The sequence below is a fragment of the Leptodactylus fuscus genome, chromosome 10 (assembly GCF_031893055.1).
Source record: "Leptodactylus fuscus isolate aLepFus1 chromosome 10, aLepFus1.hap2, whole genome shotgun sequence".
NCBI lineage: Eukaryota > Metazoa > Chordata > Amphibia > Anura > Leptodactylidae > Leptodactylus > Leptodactylus fuscus.
Genome location: NC_134274.1, coordinates 27,993,405 through 28,015,948, shown reverse-complemented (window position 1 = coordinate 28,015,948; position 22,544 = coordinate 27,993,405). Strand labels below are relative to the sequence as shown.

Below are 22,544 nucleotides of genomic sequence, written 5' to 3'. Positions count from 1 at the left end.
CTGGAGGAGGCGGAGTCTAAGGTCGGACCTGAATGGAGACTGGTGTGGAGCGATCTTAGACTCCGCCTCCTCCAGCAGAGCCAGCGCTGATTGGCCGAATTCCGTACTCTGGCCAATCAGCACTGGCTAATGCATTGTATTGGCGTGATGAAGCAGTGCTGAATGTGTGTGCTTAGCACACACATTCAGCTCTACTTCATCGGGCTAATAGAATGCATTGGCCAGCGCTGATTGGCCGAATTCCGTACTCTGGCCAATCAGTGCTGGCCAATGCATTCTATTAGCTTGATGAAGCAGAGTGTGCACAAGGGTTCAAGCGCACCCTCGGCTCTGATGTAGCATAGCCGAGGCTGCACAAGGGTTCAAGCGCACCCTCGGCTCTGATGTAGGAGAGCCGAGGGTGCACTTGAACCCTTGTGCAGCCTCGGCTCTGCTACATCAGAGCCGAGGGTGCGCTTGAACCCTTGTGCACACTCTGCTTCATCAAGCTAATAGAATGCATTGGCCAGCGCTGATTGGCCAATGTATTCTATTAGCCTGATGAAGTAGAGCTGAATGTGTGTGCTAAGCACACACATTCAGCTCTACTTCATCGGGCTAATAGAATGCATTGGCCAGCGCTGATTGGCCAGAGTACGGAACTCGACCAATCAGCGCTGGCTCTGCTGGAGGAGGCGGAGTCTAAGATCGCTCCACACCAGTCTCCATTCAGGTCCGACCTTAGACTCCGCCTCCTCCAGCAGAGCCAGCGCTGATTGGCCGAATTCCGTACTCTGGCCAATCAGCACTGGCTAATGCATTGTATTGGCGTGATGAAGCAGTGCTGAATGTGTGTGCTTAGCACACACATTCAGCTCTACTTCATCGGGCTAATAGAATGCATTGGCCAATCAGCGCTGGCCAATGCATTCTATTAGCGTGAACTGAGTTTGCACAGGGGTTCTAGTGCACCCTCGGCTCTGCTACATCAGATTGCTACATCTGATGTAGCAGTGCCGAGTGTGCATCAGATGTGTAGTTGAGCAAAACTGACTCAGCACTGCTAAGTCTCTGCATTCGCATAGGAATGCATTGGCCAGCCTTCGGCCAATCAGCGCTGGCTCTGCCGGAGGAGGCGGAGTCTAAGGTCGGACCTGAATGGAGACTGGTGTGGAGCGATCTTAGACTCCGCCTCCTCCAGCAGAGCCAGCGCTGATTGGTCGAGTTCCGTACTCTGGCCAATCAGCGCTGGCCAATGCATTCTATTAGCCCGATGAAGTAGAGCTGAATGTGTGTGCTTAGCACACACATTCAGCTCTACTTCATCAGGCTAATAGAATACATTGGCCAATCAGCGCTGGCCAATGCATTCTATTAGCTTGATGAAGCAGAGTGTGCACAAGGGTTCAAGCGCACCCTCGGCTCTGATGTAGCAGAGCTGAGGGTGCACAAGGGTTCAAGTGCACCCTCGGCTCTCCTACATCAGAGCCGAGGGTGCGCTTGAACCCTTGTGCAGCCTCGGCTCTGCTACATCAGAGCCGAGGGTGCGCTTGAACCCTTGTGCACACTCTGCTTCATCAAGCTAATAGAATGCATTGGCCAGCACTGATTGGCCAGAGTACGGAATTCGGCCAATCAGCGCTGGCCAATGCATCCCTATGGGAAAAAGTTTATCTCACAAAAATCACAATTACACACCCGATAGAGCCCCAAAAAGTTATTTTTAATAACATTCCCCCCTAAATAAAGGTTATCCCTAGCTATCCCTGCCTGTACAGCTATCCCTGTCTCATAGTCACAAAGTTCACATTCTCATATGACCCGGATTTGAAATCCACTATTCGTCTAAAATGGAGGTCACCTGATTTCGGCAGCCAATGACTTTTTCCAATTTTTTTCAATGCCCCCAGTGTCGTAGTTCCTGTCCCACCTCCCCTGCGCTGTTATTGGTGCAAAAAAGGCGCCAGGGAAGGTGGGAGGGGAATCGAATTTTGGCGCACTTTACCACGTGGTGTTCGATTCGATTCGAACATGGCGAACACCCTGATATCCGATCGAACATGTGTTCGATAGAACACTGTTCGCTCATCTCTAATTGTTTCTAACATGCAAATACTGACAGATGCTCCTTAAAGCGAGTTTTTAGCAGTCGTAGAAAATATGGAGTATTGAAAATCCTTGTGGTTTTTTGGAACTGGAAAAAGAACTTAAATTGTCTCTGCCAATTATAATGTTGTATCCTCTTCAGGATATCTTGTTCTACAAAAATTCCCTACTTGGTATTGTTTTTGGATTAAGAGCTGTTGTAAAACCAGCAGGACAATGTGGTTTTTACATTCATGGTAAAAAAAATACTATTAAAAGCAATATTGCCATAAAGCAGTATATGTCGTAATAGAGGATGATACTTCAGATATGAGAATCCTACTACATTTAGCTGATTGACTTATATTGAAAGAGCAGTAGCCTGTAGTCTGGTCTTGATGAGGTGTAAAAGATTCAGAGGAGAGACAGGAACAGTATTGCTCAGTCTTTAAGAATTGCAGATGCAGACTCAAGCTGGTTAAATAAGAAGATGGTATGAAACTGCAAAGTGCGCAGGGCATCACACAGGCATGCACTTAGAATAAGCATCATGACAAGAATTTCCCAATGTCGGTCTTCAGATATAGAGTACAATGTAACTTTCTGTTAGTGTAACCCAGGTATGACACAAATCCTGACCTAGAGCGCACCATGAAGGTTTATAACTTTTGGTAGTCATGGTTCGCAAATAAGGAGTTCTGTCTTTCTTACTATTTGCTATTGACTTGTGTTTCGTTATCTTGCCTGAGAACTAGGGGAAGCGCACATGGCAGAATTTACAGCGGTACCCACCATGCAAAAAGTAATAGGCCAATAAGCTGTTTTAGGAGGTTGCAGTGTTCACATGAGCCCTCCAGTCTGTTCAGTACTTACTGACACAGCACCATACATTTGTGCAGCGGCTGTGCCTGGTATTCACTTGAATGGGACTGCTATCACAGGCCGTGTGACCGATTAATGTGATGTCACATGGCCTATGAAGAGAATGTGGTGCTCGCGTAGTTCCACTGCCACTTTAACAAGCACCTCCACAGATCTTCAATGGATGACCTATCCTAGAAAAACCTGTCCCGGAGGAATCCTCTGCGGACTTTCTGTGAAAAGGGCTTCAGAAAAAAACACAATGCATTGCCACTGCAGTTTTTCCTGGGGTCTTAGCCTTAGTCTAGCCCTTTTCTTTAACTTGTATAATATGCAGTTGATGACTAAATGGATATTTCTTACAGTATCGTTCATCATCTAAACAAATCATCTTAATAAACAAAAACTAGTGTTCAAAATATGATATGTGTATTGTTTTGGAAAATTAATACTTTAGAGACATTTACTTTGGCTAATACACAGATGTAGCAGAGATAACCCAATATTCTGTAACTGGTTAAACCTCTGCAGGGGAAGAGCTTACCATAAAAGACAACAAAAACCAATGAAAAGTCTTTGGAAAAACATAAAATATCACATTGCAACAGTTTAACCAATTGCAGAAGTTCGGGTTGCCTCTGCTACATCAGTATGCCTCAGGAATCTTGATTTCCCTTAATGGGTTTGGGCAATGAACTAACATTGTGGGTCCCATTCCCGGCACCCCAGCAAACAATCGTGGCCAGTTAGACTTTTCCTTGTCACAGCAGGAAAAAATGTATTACATGGTGGCCGTTCAAATGAATGGACCTCCATGTAATGTAAGGACAACTTGAGTTCACCAGAATGGGCGCTACTAATACAGAGAGTCTCTGTCCTGGCTTGTAGGGATGTCCTGAACTGGCATATGGACAAGGACTGTCTTTGAGACAACCCCTTTAGTACATCTCTTACTTCCAAAGCAGCATAGCCATGAGTCTTTCCTCAGAACTGATCCATGCTGTTAGAAACCAAGCAGAATCATTATAGCACAAAAATAGCATTATTGCCTTAATGAAATGGAGGCTGTGTGTAACGTGAGCTGGATTTAGTCTGGGGACTGTCCATGGTATATGGCTTTTGTCTCAATTTGCAAGGAAAGAAGATACTAATTTACCTATGACAATATTGGGGAATGGAATGAGAAAGCAGTTCCCTTATATTGTATAATTTAATACTGCAAAGGGGCAGCAGGTTGGCTCAGTGGTTAGCACTGTGGCCTCCTGAGCTTAAATCCAACCAAGAAGAACTTGTACATGGACTTTGTTTCTGTCCTGCATGCCAAAACCTCCAGATAGATTAAATGGCCTCCTATGAAATTGGCCCAGTCTATGTGTGTTTGCCATAGGGAAATCGTATTGTGGAATTGATGACAATGTTTGTACACTGCAAAATATGCTAATTCTATATAGGCAACAAATAAAGTGGGAAGTATGGAGTCTCTCATGAGCCTGATAGTAGGTTTCTCATGTCTACCAATTATATTATATCCGTGTGCCACACCAAAGCCTTTGTGACATTACTTTAAGCCAAATGGTCATAGCACAGCTATTTGCCCAGCATCGCATGCAGTAATGTATTGTTACTATATTCAACCTGCATGACTATAGAGCATTTTTTTTGCATATGCATTATGAATGAGCACTGCATTGTTATAATGTAATAATGGACAACATGTAGAAAACTATAAAGTTTTCACGATTCCATCCTATAGAACAGCCACAAATTAGATTCACAATCTCTTTTTACCATCAACAGCGGGGTCAGAAAATACATTGTTGTCATCTGCAAAACTTCTGGTGCCACTAATGTTTCCATAGTCAAAAATTGGACCCTCCAGCAATGTCACAATATCTATTCGGTTGATTTTTGTCAAGACATTGGTTAAGGCATCAGCTGGAAACAAAAACAAACAAGCAAATGTCCATACGTTAGATTAGTTTTATTAAATACTGTAAATAATGAGATTACAATTGTAATAAGCTGGAAATTTTTATTCAAATCTGTTTGCAATTGATTTTTGTATATAGTTCCTATGTAGATCTATAATCCTATGTGGTTATAATAATACCCTGTGTTGTCTGATTTCATCTCTTATTTCTTGCCAACCTATCAAATGTAAGCAAGCTAGCAGAAGGGGAGTATGACTACAGGATCAGATATGTTTGTAGTCTGTAACCATGGAAATATACTGGCCTGTATACATAGCTGTACGCACAGAATGATAGACAACTAAGCAAGACTGTTTGCAAATGGATAAATTTTTATATTAATTGCATTGGAGAAATGCATTTATGGACATTTATATACTTACAGAAGGGCGATATTTGTCATCTAAGCAATGCAAATTATGGGGATAACCATCTGGTTAGACAGAGCTTGCCTTACCTGGAGATTCCCTATAGTGTCTTATAGCACATAAGCAGGGGAATCTTGTGTCCTTTTCTATGAGGACATAGATGATTTAGAGGGCACCCTCTGAGTATTGTGGAGGGGGGTGCAGTGGTTTTTATCAGATGACACTTTAGGATTGGAGTCTATTAGGGGATTAATACAAGTGATCACACCTGCCATATGACTAGGAATAACTAAGAAAGGGTGAGGGAGTCTGATACATATTACCCGACCCCTGGCTGGTCTGTCCTGTATTCAGTCGGTGGCAGATTTAAGTATGAAGCTTCTAGCACTAGTCAAAACCCAGAATACTAATTCCCCTTGTCTGATCTATTGATCCATGGAAAACAGAGTGATAGTCCAGAAGACATGATTGTTTCCATGCTGACTGGCACATCATTTTAATTTAGCATTCATCTAATAAAGTGAAGGATGCTAACGCCCTTTTGGATAATTTTTTTAATAATACTCATTAATAAAAGTTACATTTTATGTTTTGTTGCTGATCAATCACTTCTGTAACACTAATGATCTACAAAGAGAGTGTTCTTTTATGTGGTACTTTTATGTCCATGAAAAAACAAACCCCAGAATTACAATACTCACTTGTTGCATTTTTGCCGTCTCTGATGACCCATTTCTTTAACAACATAAAGCTTTGTGAAGTCAACGAATTTGGATTCTCAACACGAATTTGATTTATTTCATCCACTGAAAAATTCAGTTCTCTTGCAAGTTCTGAAACAAATAAGAATATTTTTGTAATCTGAGATATTGATCTATGAAATACAAGTAAAAGGAGCTGTATGAGACTAGAAAATGGGTTAAAAAAAATAAATAAATTTATGGTTCCTAAAAACTGTCACTCTTGCACATGAGACTTGTTGGAACACTTTTTTTTTTTTTACAATTCAATAAAAAAAAGTTAATGTAATGATGACCTTTAAAGAAAGACAGACCTAAAGTGGTTTTCTGGGCTAAAAATATTATCTATCAAAAAGATAAATCATTGATATCTGATTTATGGGGATAGGAGACACCCATGAGCCCTGTCAATTAGCTGTTCTTAGAAGCTGACATACAGAGAATGGAGCAGAAAGCAGACAGTTGTGCTCTCTGCGTAGTGGCGGAGCTCAGTCACTGCAGCTTAGGTTTGAGTCAAATGAATAAGAGCTGATCTGCAGTACCTGGTGTGGCCACTACACAGAGAACAGAGCTATCTGTTTCCTGTTCCATCCAGAGTTTTTTAAGCTTCTGAATAAAAACAATAGAAATCAATTGTGAACGTTTGAAAAAGGTTAGTAATCTAGTACAATGTATTTTTAAACAGTTTTTAAAGAAACTTGTCCAGTTGAGGATTATACACAGTATACATTTACAAGCACATGTGAAATTGTTAATATTAGAGCATTTTCTACCTGTCCAACTAAGCCCCAAGTGATCAGCGACTATGGCCATCCGTATGTCCGTCCGTTCACATGGACTCTGAGGACCTGAAATTTACAAAAGATAAATTATAACGTTTTGTTGATCCATAAGAATGTGCTGGAATTTTGAGACTGTCTACTGAAACTACTCTACGATAAAACAAGTGTGTGTGATCCGTGATCTAGGAAGATTGGACTTCTAACGCTTGTACTTTTATGTGTGTGGGGAGTACAAGTTGAGCTCTGTGAGTACAGTTATTAAATGGAAGTAAGCATGCTGGTTGAGTGTGCAAGAGGTGAGTTTCAGTGCCGGATGACGTTGGCCTGGTAGAGGCAGTATTCATGTTTGGATCCATGGGTAAAGTGTGATTTCTTTGAATTGCTGGCATGCTTTTCTAACTAACTGATGTGTATCTTTGAAAGAAATAAAGAACGAGTAGTGTAAGACACAGACACAGATGACAATGAAAGAATGGAAACTAACATAGGTCACTCCACAAGCAATCACGACAGGTCATGCACTAAGGTCAACAAGTCGAGAGGTTTACAAACTAGGCTGGATTTCCACGATGTGAGCTATTACAGCTCCAGAAACCTGACTGCCTTTATTCTCACCAGTCCTTCTACTGCTCCTTCTCTCACTGTCGGCCTTTTCAATCTTTGATTTTAAAGATGTTGCGTCTGCTTTCATGTCTTTAGCAGACCTCGATGTTACCGAAGGCTGGGACACTTGAGTGGCTTCAGATAGTGATGTATTTCGCGATGTGCTTTCTTCATCATCAGAGATGTCTGGCTGCATCTTTTTTTCTTCATCAGAAAGGCGATCCACAAGCTTTAATGTCTCACCACTAATTCCCTTAAAATATTCAATAGAATGTTTACAAACCTCACTGTACTCATGCTTCTTTACTTTGGCTGCTGAGGTGGCAGTGGGCATAGATCTTACCTTTACTGGTAATTTTGAAGGAGTTGGTTTACTTGCCTCCTTCTCTATCTGCGCCTGTCGGATTTTCGGGGCCACTTTTCTTTGTACTGGTGGGTTCACTCTATTGACATTTTTAACTGGGATTTTAGATTTTATCTCTGCATTTGAGACATATCCCTGTCTTTTTTCTTTTTCAACCTTACTAGGTACGCTTCTTCTAACAACTGGTGTGCTTGTATTGCTTATTTTGTCATTAACTGGCTTTACTGATATGGCTTTGACTGGTAGCTTAGACCTTGGCCTGTTCCCTGGTGGATCTGCCAACTTCTGCTCATTTCTTTGGGGTTTCCTCTTGTCCCTGTCGGTGTTTTTATTGGATGTCCCTAAGTTATCTACATTTAATTTTGCCTTAGAAAGGTTTTTCACACACTTGGATTCACAATCTTCGTTAAGTACCAAATTAATTGTGTTATTATTTACATTTAAAGATAACGAATCCAAGTTGTTGTTGTTGTTATAATTTTCTGCCTGAAAATCGTGTATTTCTATGTGTCTAATAATTGTCTCACTGGTTGTTATGTTTGTGAAAACAGCCTTGCTCTCATTACCTAAATTCTGGGAATCTGGCACAGCCTCTATTTTATCTGCCACTTCTCCAGTGCCATCTTTCTTCGTGTTCATTGTTGAGGCAGATATGCCCATCTTTATAGGTGTACGCAATTTAGGATCAACTTTACAGTTGGTAGGAGTAGCTGGTTTGTCCAGTGAATTATTACCATTTGTTCCATCAAGACAATCTCCACTTCCCTGGATGATGGCAGCATGTTCAACTGTAGATGTCTCTACTTGTTTTTCTAGGATGGGATCTATCAAGATGTCCCCTGACTGTGGAAGTGTGATGGTGGTAATTTTGTCCCCTTCCCCCTTGTCCCCTGACTTCCCTTCAGAATTATGCTCACCAATCTGAAAAAATTGAAGTCTTTCTTCAACAAAATCCCTCTTGCTCATGTCAATAGCACCACTGCGAGTCATCTCAAACATCTTCCCTTCATGAAATGGGAAGGGGTTGGGCTCACTAGTTGGAGTACTTTCATCTGTGGGCGTTCTGGCAGGAGTTGTATCAGGTGTAGTTGCTTGAGAGCGATCTTCTACAGCCAAACTAAAAGGCTTTGGTTCCTCATCTTTGGATTTGGTTTCAAACACATCATCATCTCCTGCTTTACTGGACCATGGATCAAAGTCAAGACTTTTTGTAGCTACAGTTTTAAAAGGGGTTGCAAACTCTTCATCCACTTTATAACTAAAGTATGTGTCTGGAAATACTTGTCTGTCGGGATGCCTTCCTTCCAAAGTAAAAAATTGGGATCCTTGCTTCTTGTCTCCAGAGTCCGTTTTCTTTTCGCCATCAGATATTTTTCTGCATGGCTTATACTCCTCAATTACTACTTTCTCCTCTTCTTCAATAACTTCAAGTTTACTTTGACTAAAACTACGGTCACTGTGTTTGAGGACTCCTTCTTTTGTCCATGGTTCCTTTTTTACTTCCATATCTTGACTTGGTCCATGTTTAGCATCACTTTCTGTCAAACCATCATCTTCGTCTTGCAAGTCATAGCCATCTAGAGAGTCAATCTCTGTTGCATCAGTATCGTGTGAGAATTCTGCAGTGGTTGCTATGGAGCACTCTGTGACAGATTGGTCATTATTACCGTTTTGTTCAAGGTCATTAGGTGAGCTTAAGCCCAAATCTGACTCTTGAGTTTGTTTGGAAGTACAAGACTTCACAGAAGAATTTATTTTTGAACATTCTTTTATCTCTTCATCTTTAATTTTGAAAGTATATTTTTTAACAGCAACCGGCTGGAGAACCGATTCATCATCACTTGAATCACTGATATCTAATTCAGGGGGAACTGGAGATGGTGGTTGTACTCGTATGACCGGCTCAGCTGAAAGCAACTTATCATGGTCATCTTGCAAGTTAACTTCAGTTAGTTCCATTTCACTGTCTGTTGAATTCTCCATATTTTTTCTACTAGAGTCACTGTGCTCAGAATCTAGAGGTGGTGGCGGTGGAAACTCAATATATGCCACGCGATTGTCTTTTGATCTTTTGTTTGAGTCTTTGCTAATAGTAACTGGTTTGGCTATATCGGAATTACTAGAATCTGGAATGTTCTGTTTAATAGATGGAAGTTTGACTAATTCTTCCTCCTCTGACTCTTCTGAAACTTCTGGTATAGGGCTTGGCTTTCCTGGTATATACGGCATTAGAGAGTCAGGTGTTTTAGAATTAAATTCATAGCTGACTTCCTCTGAACTAGGTGTTTCTGGAGTTAAAGGACTTTTCCCTGAGCTGTCTATAAATGACACTTGTTCTAGGGTATCATCCTCGGGGCTGCCCTGAGGAGATGGGGGTTGTTTCTGTGGTTTAACATTAAATAGGGTGCCTCTTGTTTCTTGGACTGTCTTACTCTCCTGGCTAACTACTTTTTTAATGCCTCCTTGTACTTCTTTCTCATATTGTTTTCCTACCTGTACAATACTAACATAAACAGGTAATGTTTTTATCTCCTTTAACACTTCAGTATTTCCTACTGATTTTTTGTTTTCTACCATAGACTCATGAATATTGGCTAAGCGTTCCTTGACAGGACTAATCTCTAAAGAATCTGGGGACTTAACAGGGGATATCTCATTTTCTTCAGTAGAAGGAGATAACCCCAGGTAATCTTGGACTTTATCTGCACGCCTATTGCTTTCATCTGCTACAAGCGTGGAATGTAGTATATCAGGCTTTATCTGCTTGTTTATAGGTAATGAAGATGTTCTATTAAAATCCTTCTCAAGTTTTGACTGGCTATTATGGCTGTCTACACTATGCAATACTCTCTTCTCTTCTGAGACTCTCACAGGGATATGTGATACATTTGTCCCTTCCTTCTTGTTCTCATTCTTTTCATCACTGATATATCCTACATCCTTTCGAGCAAGTTCTGTGTACAAAAGTTTTTTTGAAGGAGATTTAATACTCTCTTTTGTATCCGTTGTACAAGATCCATTTTTGGGCAACATTTTGTCTTTATCAGTTTCACAGTTTGATCCATTAGTTTCTTTATCCTGGACAAACACATGGGTCAGTTTTTCCTTCTGTGTCTTTTGGGTTGCAGCACCAGAGGTCTCCCATGTTCTATACGTTTTCTTTTCAGGAGAGTCTTTTGTGCCAGACACTGAGGTCACTGACTGCTGTGGAAACTGATCCATTAGTCCTCCAATGAATTTATCAGCTTTGTGATCTAAAAATCCACCACTATTTTTTATCATCTCTTTGAATTTTAAGCATTCCTCATTGATGGCTTCTGTAATTGACTCCTTCAGCAATGGGAGCTCTCCGTTCATTTCCTCAATGGTTTTTTGTGGTTTATCCTTAGCGTGAAACTGGAAAAATGGAAGCCGACTGTCCTGTGTTTTCTTAACGGGAATTTTTGATGGCGCCTCATGTTTTTTTTCTTCCTGATTGTTGTCCTTATTTTTGAGATTTATACTTTGCTCAAATTTTAATTTAATAGAGTTGAGTTTTGATTGTTTTAGTTGAAAGCCAGATTGTGAACCTGATTGTGGATTGTCTGCCTTGTGGTCAAACATCCTTTTCTCAGGACTACAAGGCAAACTTGTTGCTTTTCGATCATCAACTAAGGTGGTACCCTTTCCATCATGCAAAAATTGGGGCATTTTAGTCCAGTCTTCGCTGGAAGTCCTAAAATCTGTAACCTTTTGTTTTTCTGGACTACTGTTAGTAGAATGATGGCCTGTGTTATAATCTTTACCATTTTTTTTGTGTGGCTTCTTCTCTGGTGACTGTAACTCATCATTTAGCTTTTCAGTTTTGTCCCGAAAAAACTGTGACACTTCAGTGAGTTTTTCTTCTGCCTCTTTAACAGTCCTGTCCACCCTATCTTCATACAGTAACTTTTCTCTACCTCTGTCTAGCCTATCCTCTGTAAATCGCATCCACATAGCATGTTTTGGGCTTTTTGGATCTCCAGCATAATGCAACACTGTCACTTTATCAAGAGAGTCATCACTGCACATTTTACCTAAGCCATTTTCGGCTACATCCTTATATATTTTGGAAAGAATTTCCTTTTTAGGGGTGATTATTTTGTCTCTGCATTGTTTTTCAGGTAGGTGAAAATCAGATCCAACAAGTACAGCATGGTCCGTCAGAGACTCTTGCGCATCATCTAGTTTTTCAGATAGGAGCATTTTCTCTGCAAATCGGTACGACTCCCCTCTTAGCTCTGATAACTCATCATCATGATATTCTACTGAATGTTGACTTAGTAACTTGAGTGTTTTGTACGAGTCATCTGATATAAGTTGGGCTGAACTTGGACGGCTATCTTCTTCCTGGGAAACCGGGGTGTTTACTCTTGATGACTCCAAATAAGATGGTAAAGACTCCTCTGCAGTCAACTCCTCTTCTTCTCCCTGTCCTTGTTCATCTGTACATGGAAACAATTTATTTCTTTCTGTTACCATATCTTTGATGTTATAATCTCCCTGACTTAAGTCCCTTTGATAAACATACACTTCCTTCTCTGGGTGTTTTTTGGTTTCTCTAATAATGACTTCTGTAGGTTCAGCTTGGTTACCTTTTTCAATATGGACCTCAATTATGCGCTCCAGTTTTGGTTTCATTTTGATGTCCCTTTCAGCATGTTGTTGTGAGGTATCAGCGCACTTCTGAACATCTGAAGCTACTGAAGTTTTATGTTCAAAGAGGCCTGCCAGCTCTTTAGATGGATCGCGACCTGACTGGAAAGCTTTCATTATGTCATGAACAGACATGGTTTCCTCAATTCTTTCCGACTTTTCAGCAGATTGAGGATGATACACCATTCTTGTAGTAGTTGTTATATGAGTTTCTTCCTTTACTCTTACACCCTTTCCCAAAACCCCTGCATGGTCATCTTCATCAATCCCCGTTTTTAGCTGAAATGCCTTATTTTTGACTTTTAAAGGTCCAGGTTGACTTTGTTCTAGTTCCATAAATGTTTTATCTGGTTTTAACTGTGGTGGTTCTAGTTTGTCAGTTTCTCCAACCTCCCCAGTTGATGGCTCATAGCTCCTTATAACATGTACAACTTCTGTTCTTGTTTCTGTAATAACAGGTGGAATAGGTACATCATGAAAAAGTGGTTTAGGACCAGTGCTCTCTGCACTCTGTGGAGCTGATGGGGTTTTTTCACTTCTCGTTTCAAATCCACTATCGGATAATGGACTCTTATCCTGCTCATGTTGTGAGAAATCATCTGGAGACTCTAAAATCATATCTGTTCCAAATACAGAATCTGCAATTTTGCACAACTCTTTTTCTGATGCCGACGATCTCATCGATGATGGTGGCATTTTAAGTTTATGGTCCTGCAGAGCTATACCTGGTTTCAGAACTCTCTTTTGTTTCTCTTCTCCTTCTTTTTTCCCATCATCATATTTGTATTTAAGAGTTGAAAAAGTGTTCCCACCAATATCATTTGTCAAGTAATCGATTACTTTTGTTAAATTATAGTCTTTTTCGGACAAAGTTCTAGATTTCAAATCTACTTTTTCTGGTGTGTATAATGGTAGGTTTACGCTAGCACTTTCTCTAGCTTCTTCAAGTTCCTCCCTACTAAATTCTACCCAGTCTTCTTCTGGTGACTGCCCCTGTTCACATGAAGATGTCAACTTTTCTAAGAAGACATCTTTTTTTAAAATTTCACTGACTTTTACCAAGTCCTCTTTTACTTTCTCTACTATTTTAAATGGCTCCTCATCTTCAATCCTGACCTCCTTAGCTAACTCAGGATGGAATGGTTTTTCTTCGGTTGTATCAGTTTGTAAAATGGCGGTCATTCTTATTAAGTCTTCTTTCATATCTGCAACATCTTTCAGAATCTCCTGACTTGAAGATAATGAAGAGGTTGTAGATAACTTGAGGGCAGCAGGGGAAAGAAATAAGGATGTCTTAAGTGGTGAGGAAATTCGACTGAACTGGTTAGCTTCTGTGGATGTGTTTTTTGATGTTGATAACAGGGCAGCTGCAGACTTGGTCAGAGATGCAGACTCTGTCAGTTTCTTTAAGGTTGGTTCCGACAGCACATTCACCACGGAATACACCGGTACAGTTAACGTTGAAGATGTAACAGATGAGGTAGTAGAGGACAATGAAGACCTAAAGTTTGTGTAGACTGCACCAGCAGGGGGAGCTCGTATTGTCTGAAAAGCAGATGCTGTAGATGCGAAAGACTTGATTGGCGAGTATGACATTTGGTTTGTTGTAGGAATGGAGTAACTTTTTTCAGCGGTATCAATGGCCGTATTAAGTGAAGCAGTCGCAGATTTTGTAACTGCTGAAATCTTGTCTTGCAGATTGACTGCAGAGCCATTGATATAATTGGAACAGAGTGGATACTTTAATGGTGATGCAGACCCATTCATTAATCCAATTTCACTTGGCCCATTCCCAATCTTTAAAGGGGAAGAGAGAGAGGGTGCAATGTTCACTTTAGAAGGAGTAGAGACAGTGGAAGAAACCACAGATTTTAGGGGTGAAGATGAAAGTGACCCTGCAGAAGTAATGATTGATTTAAAAGGGAGGCTTGAAGAGTACATGTTAATGTTTGATTTAGGAGATGCTGGAGGTGTCATTGTAATGGATGATCTTTCTAAAAGAGAGCCAGCAGTAGTCACTGGAGATGTTCTGGAGGTAAAAACGGAGGAGGAGGACAATCCCTTAAAAGCTGGTGCTTCTGCAATTGTAGAGGCTCTTATTGGAGAACCAGTGGAGCCTTGGATTGTATATGGAGGCTGTGTGACAACAGTTTTTATTGGTGAAGCAATTGTCCGAAATGATCTTATTGGAGATGCTACATCGCTAACAGATTTAACAGAAGATGTAGTGGAAGCTCCTAACGTAGATTTTATTGGCGAGGCAGAGGAGACAGACCAAATTGATTTTAATGGGGATGCTGATGGAGTATTAGAAGAAGAGCTTGACAGAGAGGTAAAGCCTGATTTGGTCTGCCCAGGCACTGTGATTGGAGCAGTTGTCCATGACTGATATGGTCTTGTTGGAAAGCCTGGCTTGTATGAATAAGTAGCAGGTATAGTTCTCGGTGCTCCTGCATTCCGATCAATGGGTTCTTTTATGAATAAATTAAAATTAAATGCAAAATTAACAAAAAATGATTGAAAAAACAGAGAGACCAGAGAAAAAAAATTGGTCAGTAACGATTATATTATTTCAAAAGCAAGTACAACTGTTTTTATGAGTCAGGATGATGGTTATGGTTTTAATGTATGGAAGAAAATTGAAAAAAAAATATAATAATTTGTGGACATAAAATGAGCCGACACTATAGGCAACATAAAGCGAAGGACAAACACAAGAACGAAAAACTACAAAGGGACAGAAAAGACAGCACATGTAAAAATAGGTCTACAAAACACAGATTGCTGCTCAAACTTCCTATTGACTTTCTGATGTGCTAGTTTTGTCCTGTGGAATACAGTATAGTTGTGTAGGGTTAGTGTTCAGAATTAGTATTGTCTTTTGCGCGCTCTCTGGTTGTATCATGATGCACTCATTACTGTCAATTGAAAACAATATAAATTGTTAACAATAATTAATATTATATTTAGGCAGAACCCTTCATGCAGACTCCAAATCGAAATATATGTGACAGGCAAGTACGGTGCAAAATGTGGAGGAACTTTTGATACATTCGGAGATATTTTTTTTCCATGCAGAATTTAGATAGAAGCTGCACAATCACAAAGCCAATAAGATCAGGTTGTCTCAAAATATTGTCGATTTTTGTATTTTCTTTGCATTTTTTTTTCATGCTGTTGGTTTTGTCTTTTTCTTTCAATAAAACAAAACAAAAAAAAACATGAAATGAAATGAAGTAAAAACCATTGGATTGGGATGATGGGTGAACGTGATGTCTGAGAACATGGTCAGGCAGGGGGAGCTAAAGAATGGTTTCTGAACTTAAGCGTGCATGAAATGTTATGTCGAAACAAGCAATGGATTATGACATTATTTTTAAGTATTTTTGGACTAATTGTTTCCAGTGCCAGCCTTTCATATCCAGCTATGGTATAGCTTCAGATTAGATTAGATTACTTTTTTACCAAAATATTAGAATCTAACAAATATATAAAATTGGGTTTTACTGTAAATAGGCTGGAATTGGAAAATCACAGCTCAATATATACATTCACATTTTTATTTTTTAAAAAGAAGAGTTCTTCTTGATCACAAAATGTTGCCCTTTTTCACATTTCCAAATGTGGAGCAAATTTCAACAAATGGGTTTCCCAGCTAAGAACTTATTCCTTATTTACAGGTGCTCATGGTGGCCTCACACAGGGGACTCTGGGGCCTCCATACCTCTGATCTATGAGAGACCCAACAGTGAGACACCCGTGAGACGCAAACCTTTATATAGGGGATAAATGATGTTTGTGGCCCTTAAAAAGGAACTTTCACCACCCCTACCAACTCCAACTAACTGAATCCCTCAATGAATGCTGCTTGACTGAATCCACCACAATGGAATTTTTTTTCTCTAGCCCCACCATTACCAAGTAATAACTTTTGTTAGTCTGAGAACAGTCATACTCTCTCCTGTCAGGTGGGTGGACCTTGGTTGGAGCAGACAGACAGGGACCACCCACGTGACAGTAGAGAGCCTCATTGTGCTGAAACTAATAGGAATGGTTGCTTGGGAATGTGGATGGCTGCAGAACAAATTCAGACTGTGTCAGAATCAGTGGAAGGCCTATTGAAAGATGCAAAGGAGTGATGGAAGGTCCTCTGTTTAAAGAGGACTTGTCAACTTTCCTGATAGATTTGTTATACTAATATAAACCATGTTTATTCAGAATTATGCTGTTCCTATGTTATTCCTTCTAAAAGTGTATGGGACAACTGAGTGCTAATATACCTTTTGTCAAATGGATGTCTATATAGACTGACTGTCACGGATTGGTCAATGTGAGGCTCTAATCAGATCATGTTTTGTACATCCATTTAGCCATCCATTTAACATATGCAAAGGGAAACATAAAAAAAACTGATCTGTTTCTGTCTTTTTTTTCCTCCTTAGCACGGACGCAAAAGTACGGTGTACTACATTTGTATGTCCGTGCAAAAATATGGACCGAAACTGATATGTTTTTCTATTAACATTGATCTCTAAGCAAGTGGCTAGCCATTTGCTTGCTTCCATTTTTCGCATATTTTTTTCTTCCATTGAACAGATGCAAAAAAATTTGATCTAAAGCCGTATAGTGTTGCTGGACAAATCCCCAACAGATAACACCTGATTGTGAATTGTTGGAATAACAAAGGAACAAGATAGAATTGTAAGAAAAATGCTCTAGATCTAGAATTTATTAAAGTGGTCATGTCAGGAGAGCGGAGACGTCCTCTGTCAGCATCTTAGCCTGGTCACTGGGTATCTCCCTGTCTGGGTGATCAGCTGTGATATGCTAAGGCACATAGCAGTAAGTACTCTAGTCTCCTGGATTTTGGCTTCAGTGCTATTGACCAGACAGAACCACTGTATATTTGTGCGCTGTTAAAATCTAAAGCTCAAAAGATCGGTCACTATAGTTAGCAGCCGTTAAGGCTTGTGCTACAACATTGCAATATTATGCTGCTAAAACCATAACTATTGTTCGTGAATGTGACCACCGCAGAATCCAGCAGACTGTCACATTACAGTAACTTGCAGGTTGTAATACAACAAAATTCACTCTTCTTAGTTGTGATATAGCAACATGAAATTGCCATCTTATGTCACATGACTAGTTGTCATGTATCTCTACTATGATGTGAATTTAATTTGCTTACAAGACACTGGCTTCAGAGCATGTCAGAAATGAGAATTGTCAAAACTGAGGCATACACTAAAACCTCCACACTTGGGCTGCTATTTCCAACATGCATAAGGTACTGCACTTGTAACCATATCCCAGCTGTAGGATACACAGGAATAAGAGTTCAGAGGTCAGGACAGAAGACTCTTCTTTTAAAGCAATTAGTATTGTTAGGTTGTTAATAAACTCACTCATTCCAGGTTCAGTCAGATAGCTGTATCTCTTACGCAAGGCTAAAGACACAAAGTTCTGACGGCGATCCACCTTCTCCATCTGTGAGAAACAAGCAAACAAAAAAATACAATAATTCCTTTTCTGCAGTGCGGTAACTTCCAGCAATATTCACAGACATCTAGCAATTGATACATGAAAAAATAGGAAAATAACCAAATGCTTAAATCACATTTAGACACCACAACATAATACGAGCTTCAAGTTTTCTACCACACTACTCCATGACGTTAAAGACAAAAATAAGCTTTATATTAAAATTCTACAAATAAAAAAAAAAAAGTAAATTGTACACACGGAAGTGTATTTTGTACATGTAGCTATATTCTTATTGGAACATTGTTAATCAAACGAACAATAAACAGCGTAACATAGCATATAACAATACACAAAGTATTCAGTGGTGAGTAGGATTATGTCGCTACATTGGCCTCGACTACGATGTGTATTAATATCCACATCTGTTGTTTTAGTTTTCTATCACTTTTATATCTTTCACTGTATGACCTGACTGAATTTTTGCAAGCTTTTTAGGTAAAACGGACGATTTAGGAAGTTTTGAAAATGTCATATAAAATCTCAAACATTTGAATTAGTAACAAAAAAATCTGAAAAGTTTAAGTTGATAGCGTTAATAAAGAGGAGCGTAAGGGAGAACAAGCTAAATATAGAGGTGCAGTGAAATTATAAGGGCTAAAACTGCCCACACACATTACAGAAATGGTGACAAATTCTATAGAATTATAGTGGAATCCATGCAAAATCTAGTGTGTATTGAGGTCTCCCGAATATTCCTATCCTTTCATACTAGCTGCAGCAGGACATAGTTGTCAGTAAGTATATGGCTGGCTTATTTCTTCCATACAGAACCCAGACCCATGTTTGTTGTTTTTTTTTTCCAATGAAGCAAAATTGTGAAGCTCATGCAAGGTTTACATTGGTTTCTACCAGAGAGTGACTTTGCATGCTGGCATTATAAATTGATGTGTTTCTTTGCCCGAAAACTTCCTACAACTGAGTACTCGAGTTCCTGACCTTTTGCCCGCACGGAAGTGTGTCAGCCAATCAGATGTACTGGGTTCAAATGGAGCATCAGCTCTCAGGCCCTGATTGGCTGATGTAATTGTGGAAAGTAAAGGAAGACCAAGTACCCATATAAAGACTCTCCACTGGCCAAAGGGACATTATAGAATTTGTTATTTTAAGAATCGCTGGATCCCTTTAAGTTCATTTATGAAAGTAGATCTATAAGGTCTGCATGCACATTTATGGATTTTCTCCCTGTGTGAGGCATCAGCTATGGGAAATTAGACGTATATAAAACCGGTGCTATTTATTACGCTGTCTATGCACATTTGCCTATTAATATGGCCTACGTGTGATCTAGATTGATTTGGGATGTGGGAACCTTAACTACAGATGATTATTCTTGATAAAGGTGCATGAGTTGTATTACCTCATCATCTTGGTCTGACTCTGTTTCCTTTTGGGTCCAAGATGCATTGCAGAGATAAGGTAAATTATAGTGGGCAGCAGGGAAAAGAATATTAGGATGTGATAAGGGATAGGAAAGCAGCAGCGCAAGCACAAAAACAGCAAAACACTGACATAAAAGATAAGTAGACAAGTAAATTAAAGGTAAAGAAACATACAGGTTATCTGAAGAATACAAACTCACACCGTGAACTAAGCAATCCACTCTAACACAGAGGTTACAGTTATGACAGCACAGTGGGAATGACAGAGATTTATCGCAGGATGTGAGGACACCCAGCCAGTGTGACAGCGTACAGGTAGGGAGTGTGAGTTACTGCTGCTCAGATATAAACATTACAGGGGACCTGTCTGTAGGTTTGGGGTCACTGGATCACCAACTTGTCCTTATGGAGCTGGGGCTTAGTGTTTAGTCCTGGTTGTCCCAGTATGAGCAGTGACATGTATTGTCCTCTGCCTGGAGCCACTGAAGACCAGTGGACTCATAAGGACACGCTAGTGGTTTAATGGCCCAAAACCTAATGACAGGTTCTCTTAAAATTGTACCGTGATTATGCGATTAGAGGAGTTATTAATATTTGACCAGACATCCCAATAATTCTGACCATTTAACTTATTAATAAGCTTATCATTTATTGGTAGTCATATCATACAAATAATTTGGATATGCCTAGCTTGTGGATATAACATTATTAGATATTTTGATGAAAATCGCTGTTTCAGGCCACACATTGCAGAAATGCTGCCAAAAAACCCCCTTTACTTTATAAACCTATATGCCGGTCTCCTATCGCAGCCGTTCTTAGTTTTGCAGAGCACAGCGGAGTGCCAGAAGTCTCATTCCTCTACCTTTTCTGCTGACATTCTGACACCCTGCAGGAGTAGAGCCGAGTCAGTCAGTCATGTCACACAGAGTTGGAGTGTCAGAGGCAGGGGAGGTAGAGGAACAATACACTTGGCCTCCTGCTGTGCTCTGCAATCCTAAGAATGGGATGACAGAGAGTATAGATTAATATCCATTACAAGGAATGTACTAAGAAGTTTTTATTTCCCCACATAACCTCTTAAAACTGTTCCAGGAATCTTAGAGAATGCCTAAGGGTCAGGATTACTCCCCACAAAATCATTGACAGCTTTTTCTGTCTGGATCCCTTTAAGTTTCTTGTTTTAAGGCTGCAAGCATCTACGAAGGCATTGTTAGCATTCAGTGCTCTTTCCTCTCTAACATTGTACTGCAATTCACTGAAGTGATCTTCACAACTATGTTCACGAATATATTGCACACTAAATGACCTCTCAGATAAGACTGCACATTTTTATTGATGGGAAAGAAAGAAGTAATCACAAAAATTGTACCATCAAAAACAAGTATTGTCTATAGCTTATCTCCTCCATCTAATAACAAAAGTGTGTGAAACTTAAAGCAAGTCATGTAGACATTGTAATCCATATAATTTGCAGTGGCTATTCCACACTTGGATTTTGGAAGGTCCAATGCTGGGACCCTGCAAATTGTGTATACTAATATAAATGTAGACAGACACCTGTCCGGTCATGGCAAAATCCACTATATATTTTTTCATTATTCTAGTCAAGATCAATTATTAAATAGAACATGTTAATGGTTACTTTATCTTTTAGAATTGACTTGAAGTCAGTGTTTTCTTAGAGAGCGTTCACACTACCGTTGGTGTCCGACAGCTAGTGTCCGCTGCTAATGTCCGTTCAAAATCTTGTGCGGATATTAGCAGCAGACACTAGCTGTGTCCGTGACATTTTGCATTGATTTAAATGGACATCAGGTGCGTTCTTTTACAGTCCGTGTCTGTCCTTAACTGTCCGTTCCCAAAGATGTCCGACTTTTCAAGCGGACAGCAAAACCCGACATGTAGACATGTACCCGAGAGTACAATTTGCTCCACAGGGGCTCCACACAATACAATCTGTTTCACAGATGAGTGCCCACAGAGAGGGCTCTGAGTGCGACCTATGGCACCAGTGCCATATGTTCACCATGACGGGCATAGACATAAGAAGCAAAGATTCATGTGGGGAATTGTATTAGGCACTCAAGAGTATCAAGGAAAGATGGTGCCATAATATTAAAACACAGAGAACAACATAATGTATAAGGCCCGGTTCACATCTGCGCATGGGTTTCTGTTCGGGGAGTCCGCTTGGGGAAATTTAGTCCGCATAAAAAAGAAGTTACCTTAGGAAACCCATGGACCCCATAGACTATAATGGGGTCTGTGCACTTTTCTCTCCGCATTGTTCATGCAGAGAGGGTACCAGAATGACCCAAACACAGTTGTGAACTGAGCCTAAGACACCAAATAGAAAATGTAAGACTGATCTGAACCATCATTGACTTTGAAATCTGGAGGGTTCCTTTTAGAGTTGTTCTTTAACATGGACCCACAGGGAATTATATTAATCTGTGCTATGAATAAAACCGTAAAGTACAGTCAGCTTCTAGATGTCGTCTCATTACCTTTTTCTGGGTTGGCAGAGTAATGTTGAGGTTGCAGACTGCGGTCTGTGGCAGGCCTTTTGTTGTCTTTGGCTCTTTCAGAAATGACAGTCGACCACAAGGCTCCTGACTGGGGTCTCTCACCTAAAATGCATTTCATAAATTAGTTTTCAAAGAGTACAAGTACAAGCACTAAATAAAAAGTAACTTGTATACAATCTGCTTTATTTTTCCATATTATAAAATCATAGCTGAATTTGTTGGATTGTACATATTAAACCTTAGGTTTGCATACAACACTTTCCGAATATTTGTACATGTCTGCCTGTACTCATAACTGTAGCAATATTCTAGGTGGGGATGTGTACAAGTTGTTTCACCCATTAAATTAACTCCCTCCCTTCAACTGCCTCTGTGTTTCTTTCGATTATGCGACCTATCCCTGGATGTTAGAGGACACACAGCACATATCATGTTAGTGACTTGTCTCCTTTATAGCTAGAAGTTGGAAATCAACATCTCCTTTAATGGTAAGGGAGCTGATAAACATGGTACAATTGATTATGAAATGGGAGCGTATGCCAGTGGTCCGTTCTCCCTCTACCACTACGCTGATGTCTCGTTGGGAATTGTGGAAGTGGCCCTTACTTCCAACGTAGAGAGTGTAGTAATCCAAGGGATTGAAGGTTGTCCCCGTCTATCC

General features: G+C 40.1%; 1 protein-coding gene across 13 annotated transcripts in view; it reads right to left on the bottom strand.

Annotated features, from left to right (window-relative positions):
• ANK3 (ankyrin 3) overlaps positions 1–22,544 on the bottom strand; it is a 436,797-nt gene that overhangs the window by 16,516 nt on the left and 397,737 nt on the right. For 5 of the 13 annotated variants that reach the window (XM_075257454.1, XM_075257455.1, XM_075257456.1 and 2 more), the window contains 7 exons: positions 21,863–21,985; positions 19,331–19,357; positions 17,835–17,916; positions 8,670–14,897; positions 6,777–6,851; positions 5,965–6,096; positions 4,714–4,860 (listed from right to left, as the gene is read on the bottom strand). In XM_075257454.1, coding sequence (XP_075113555.1) covers positions 4,714–4,860; positions 5,965–6,096; positions 6,777–6,851; positions 8,670–14,897; positions 17,835–17,916; positions 19,331–19,357; positions 21,863–21,985 — 6,814 coding nt within the window. Of the gene's footprint in view, positions 1–4,713; positions 4,861–5,964; positions 6,097–6,776; positions 6,852–7,400; positions 14,898–17,834; positions 17,917–19,330; positions 19,358–21,862; positions 21,986–22,544 lie in introns of all 13 variants that reach the window. The other 8 variants (XM_075257462.1, XM_075257464.1, XM_075257463.1 and 5 more) reach the window with 4 other exon arrangements.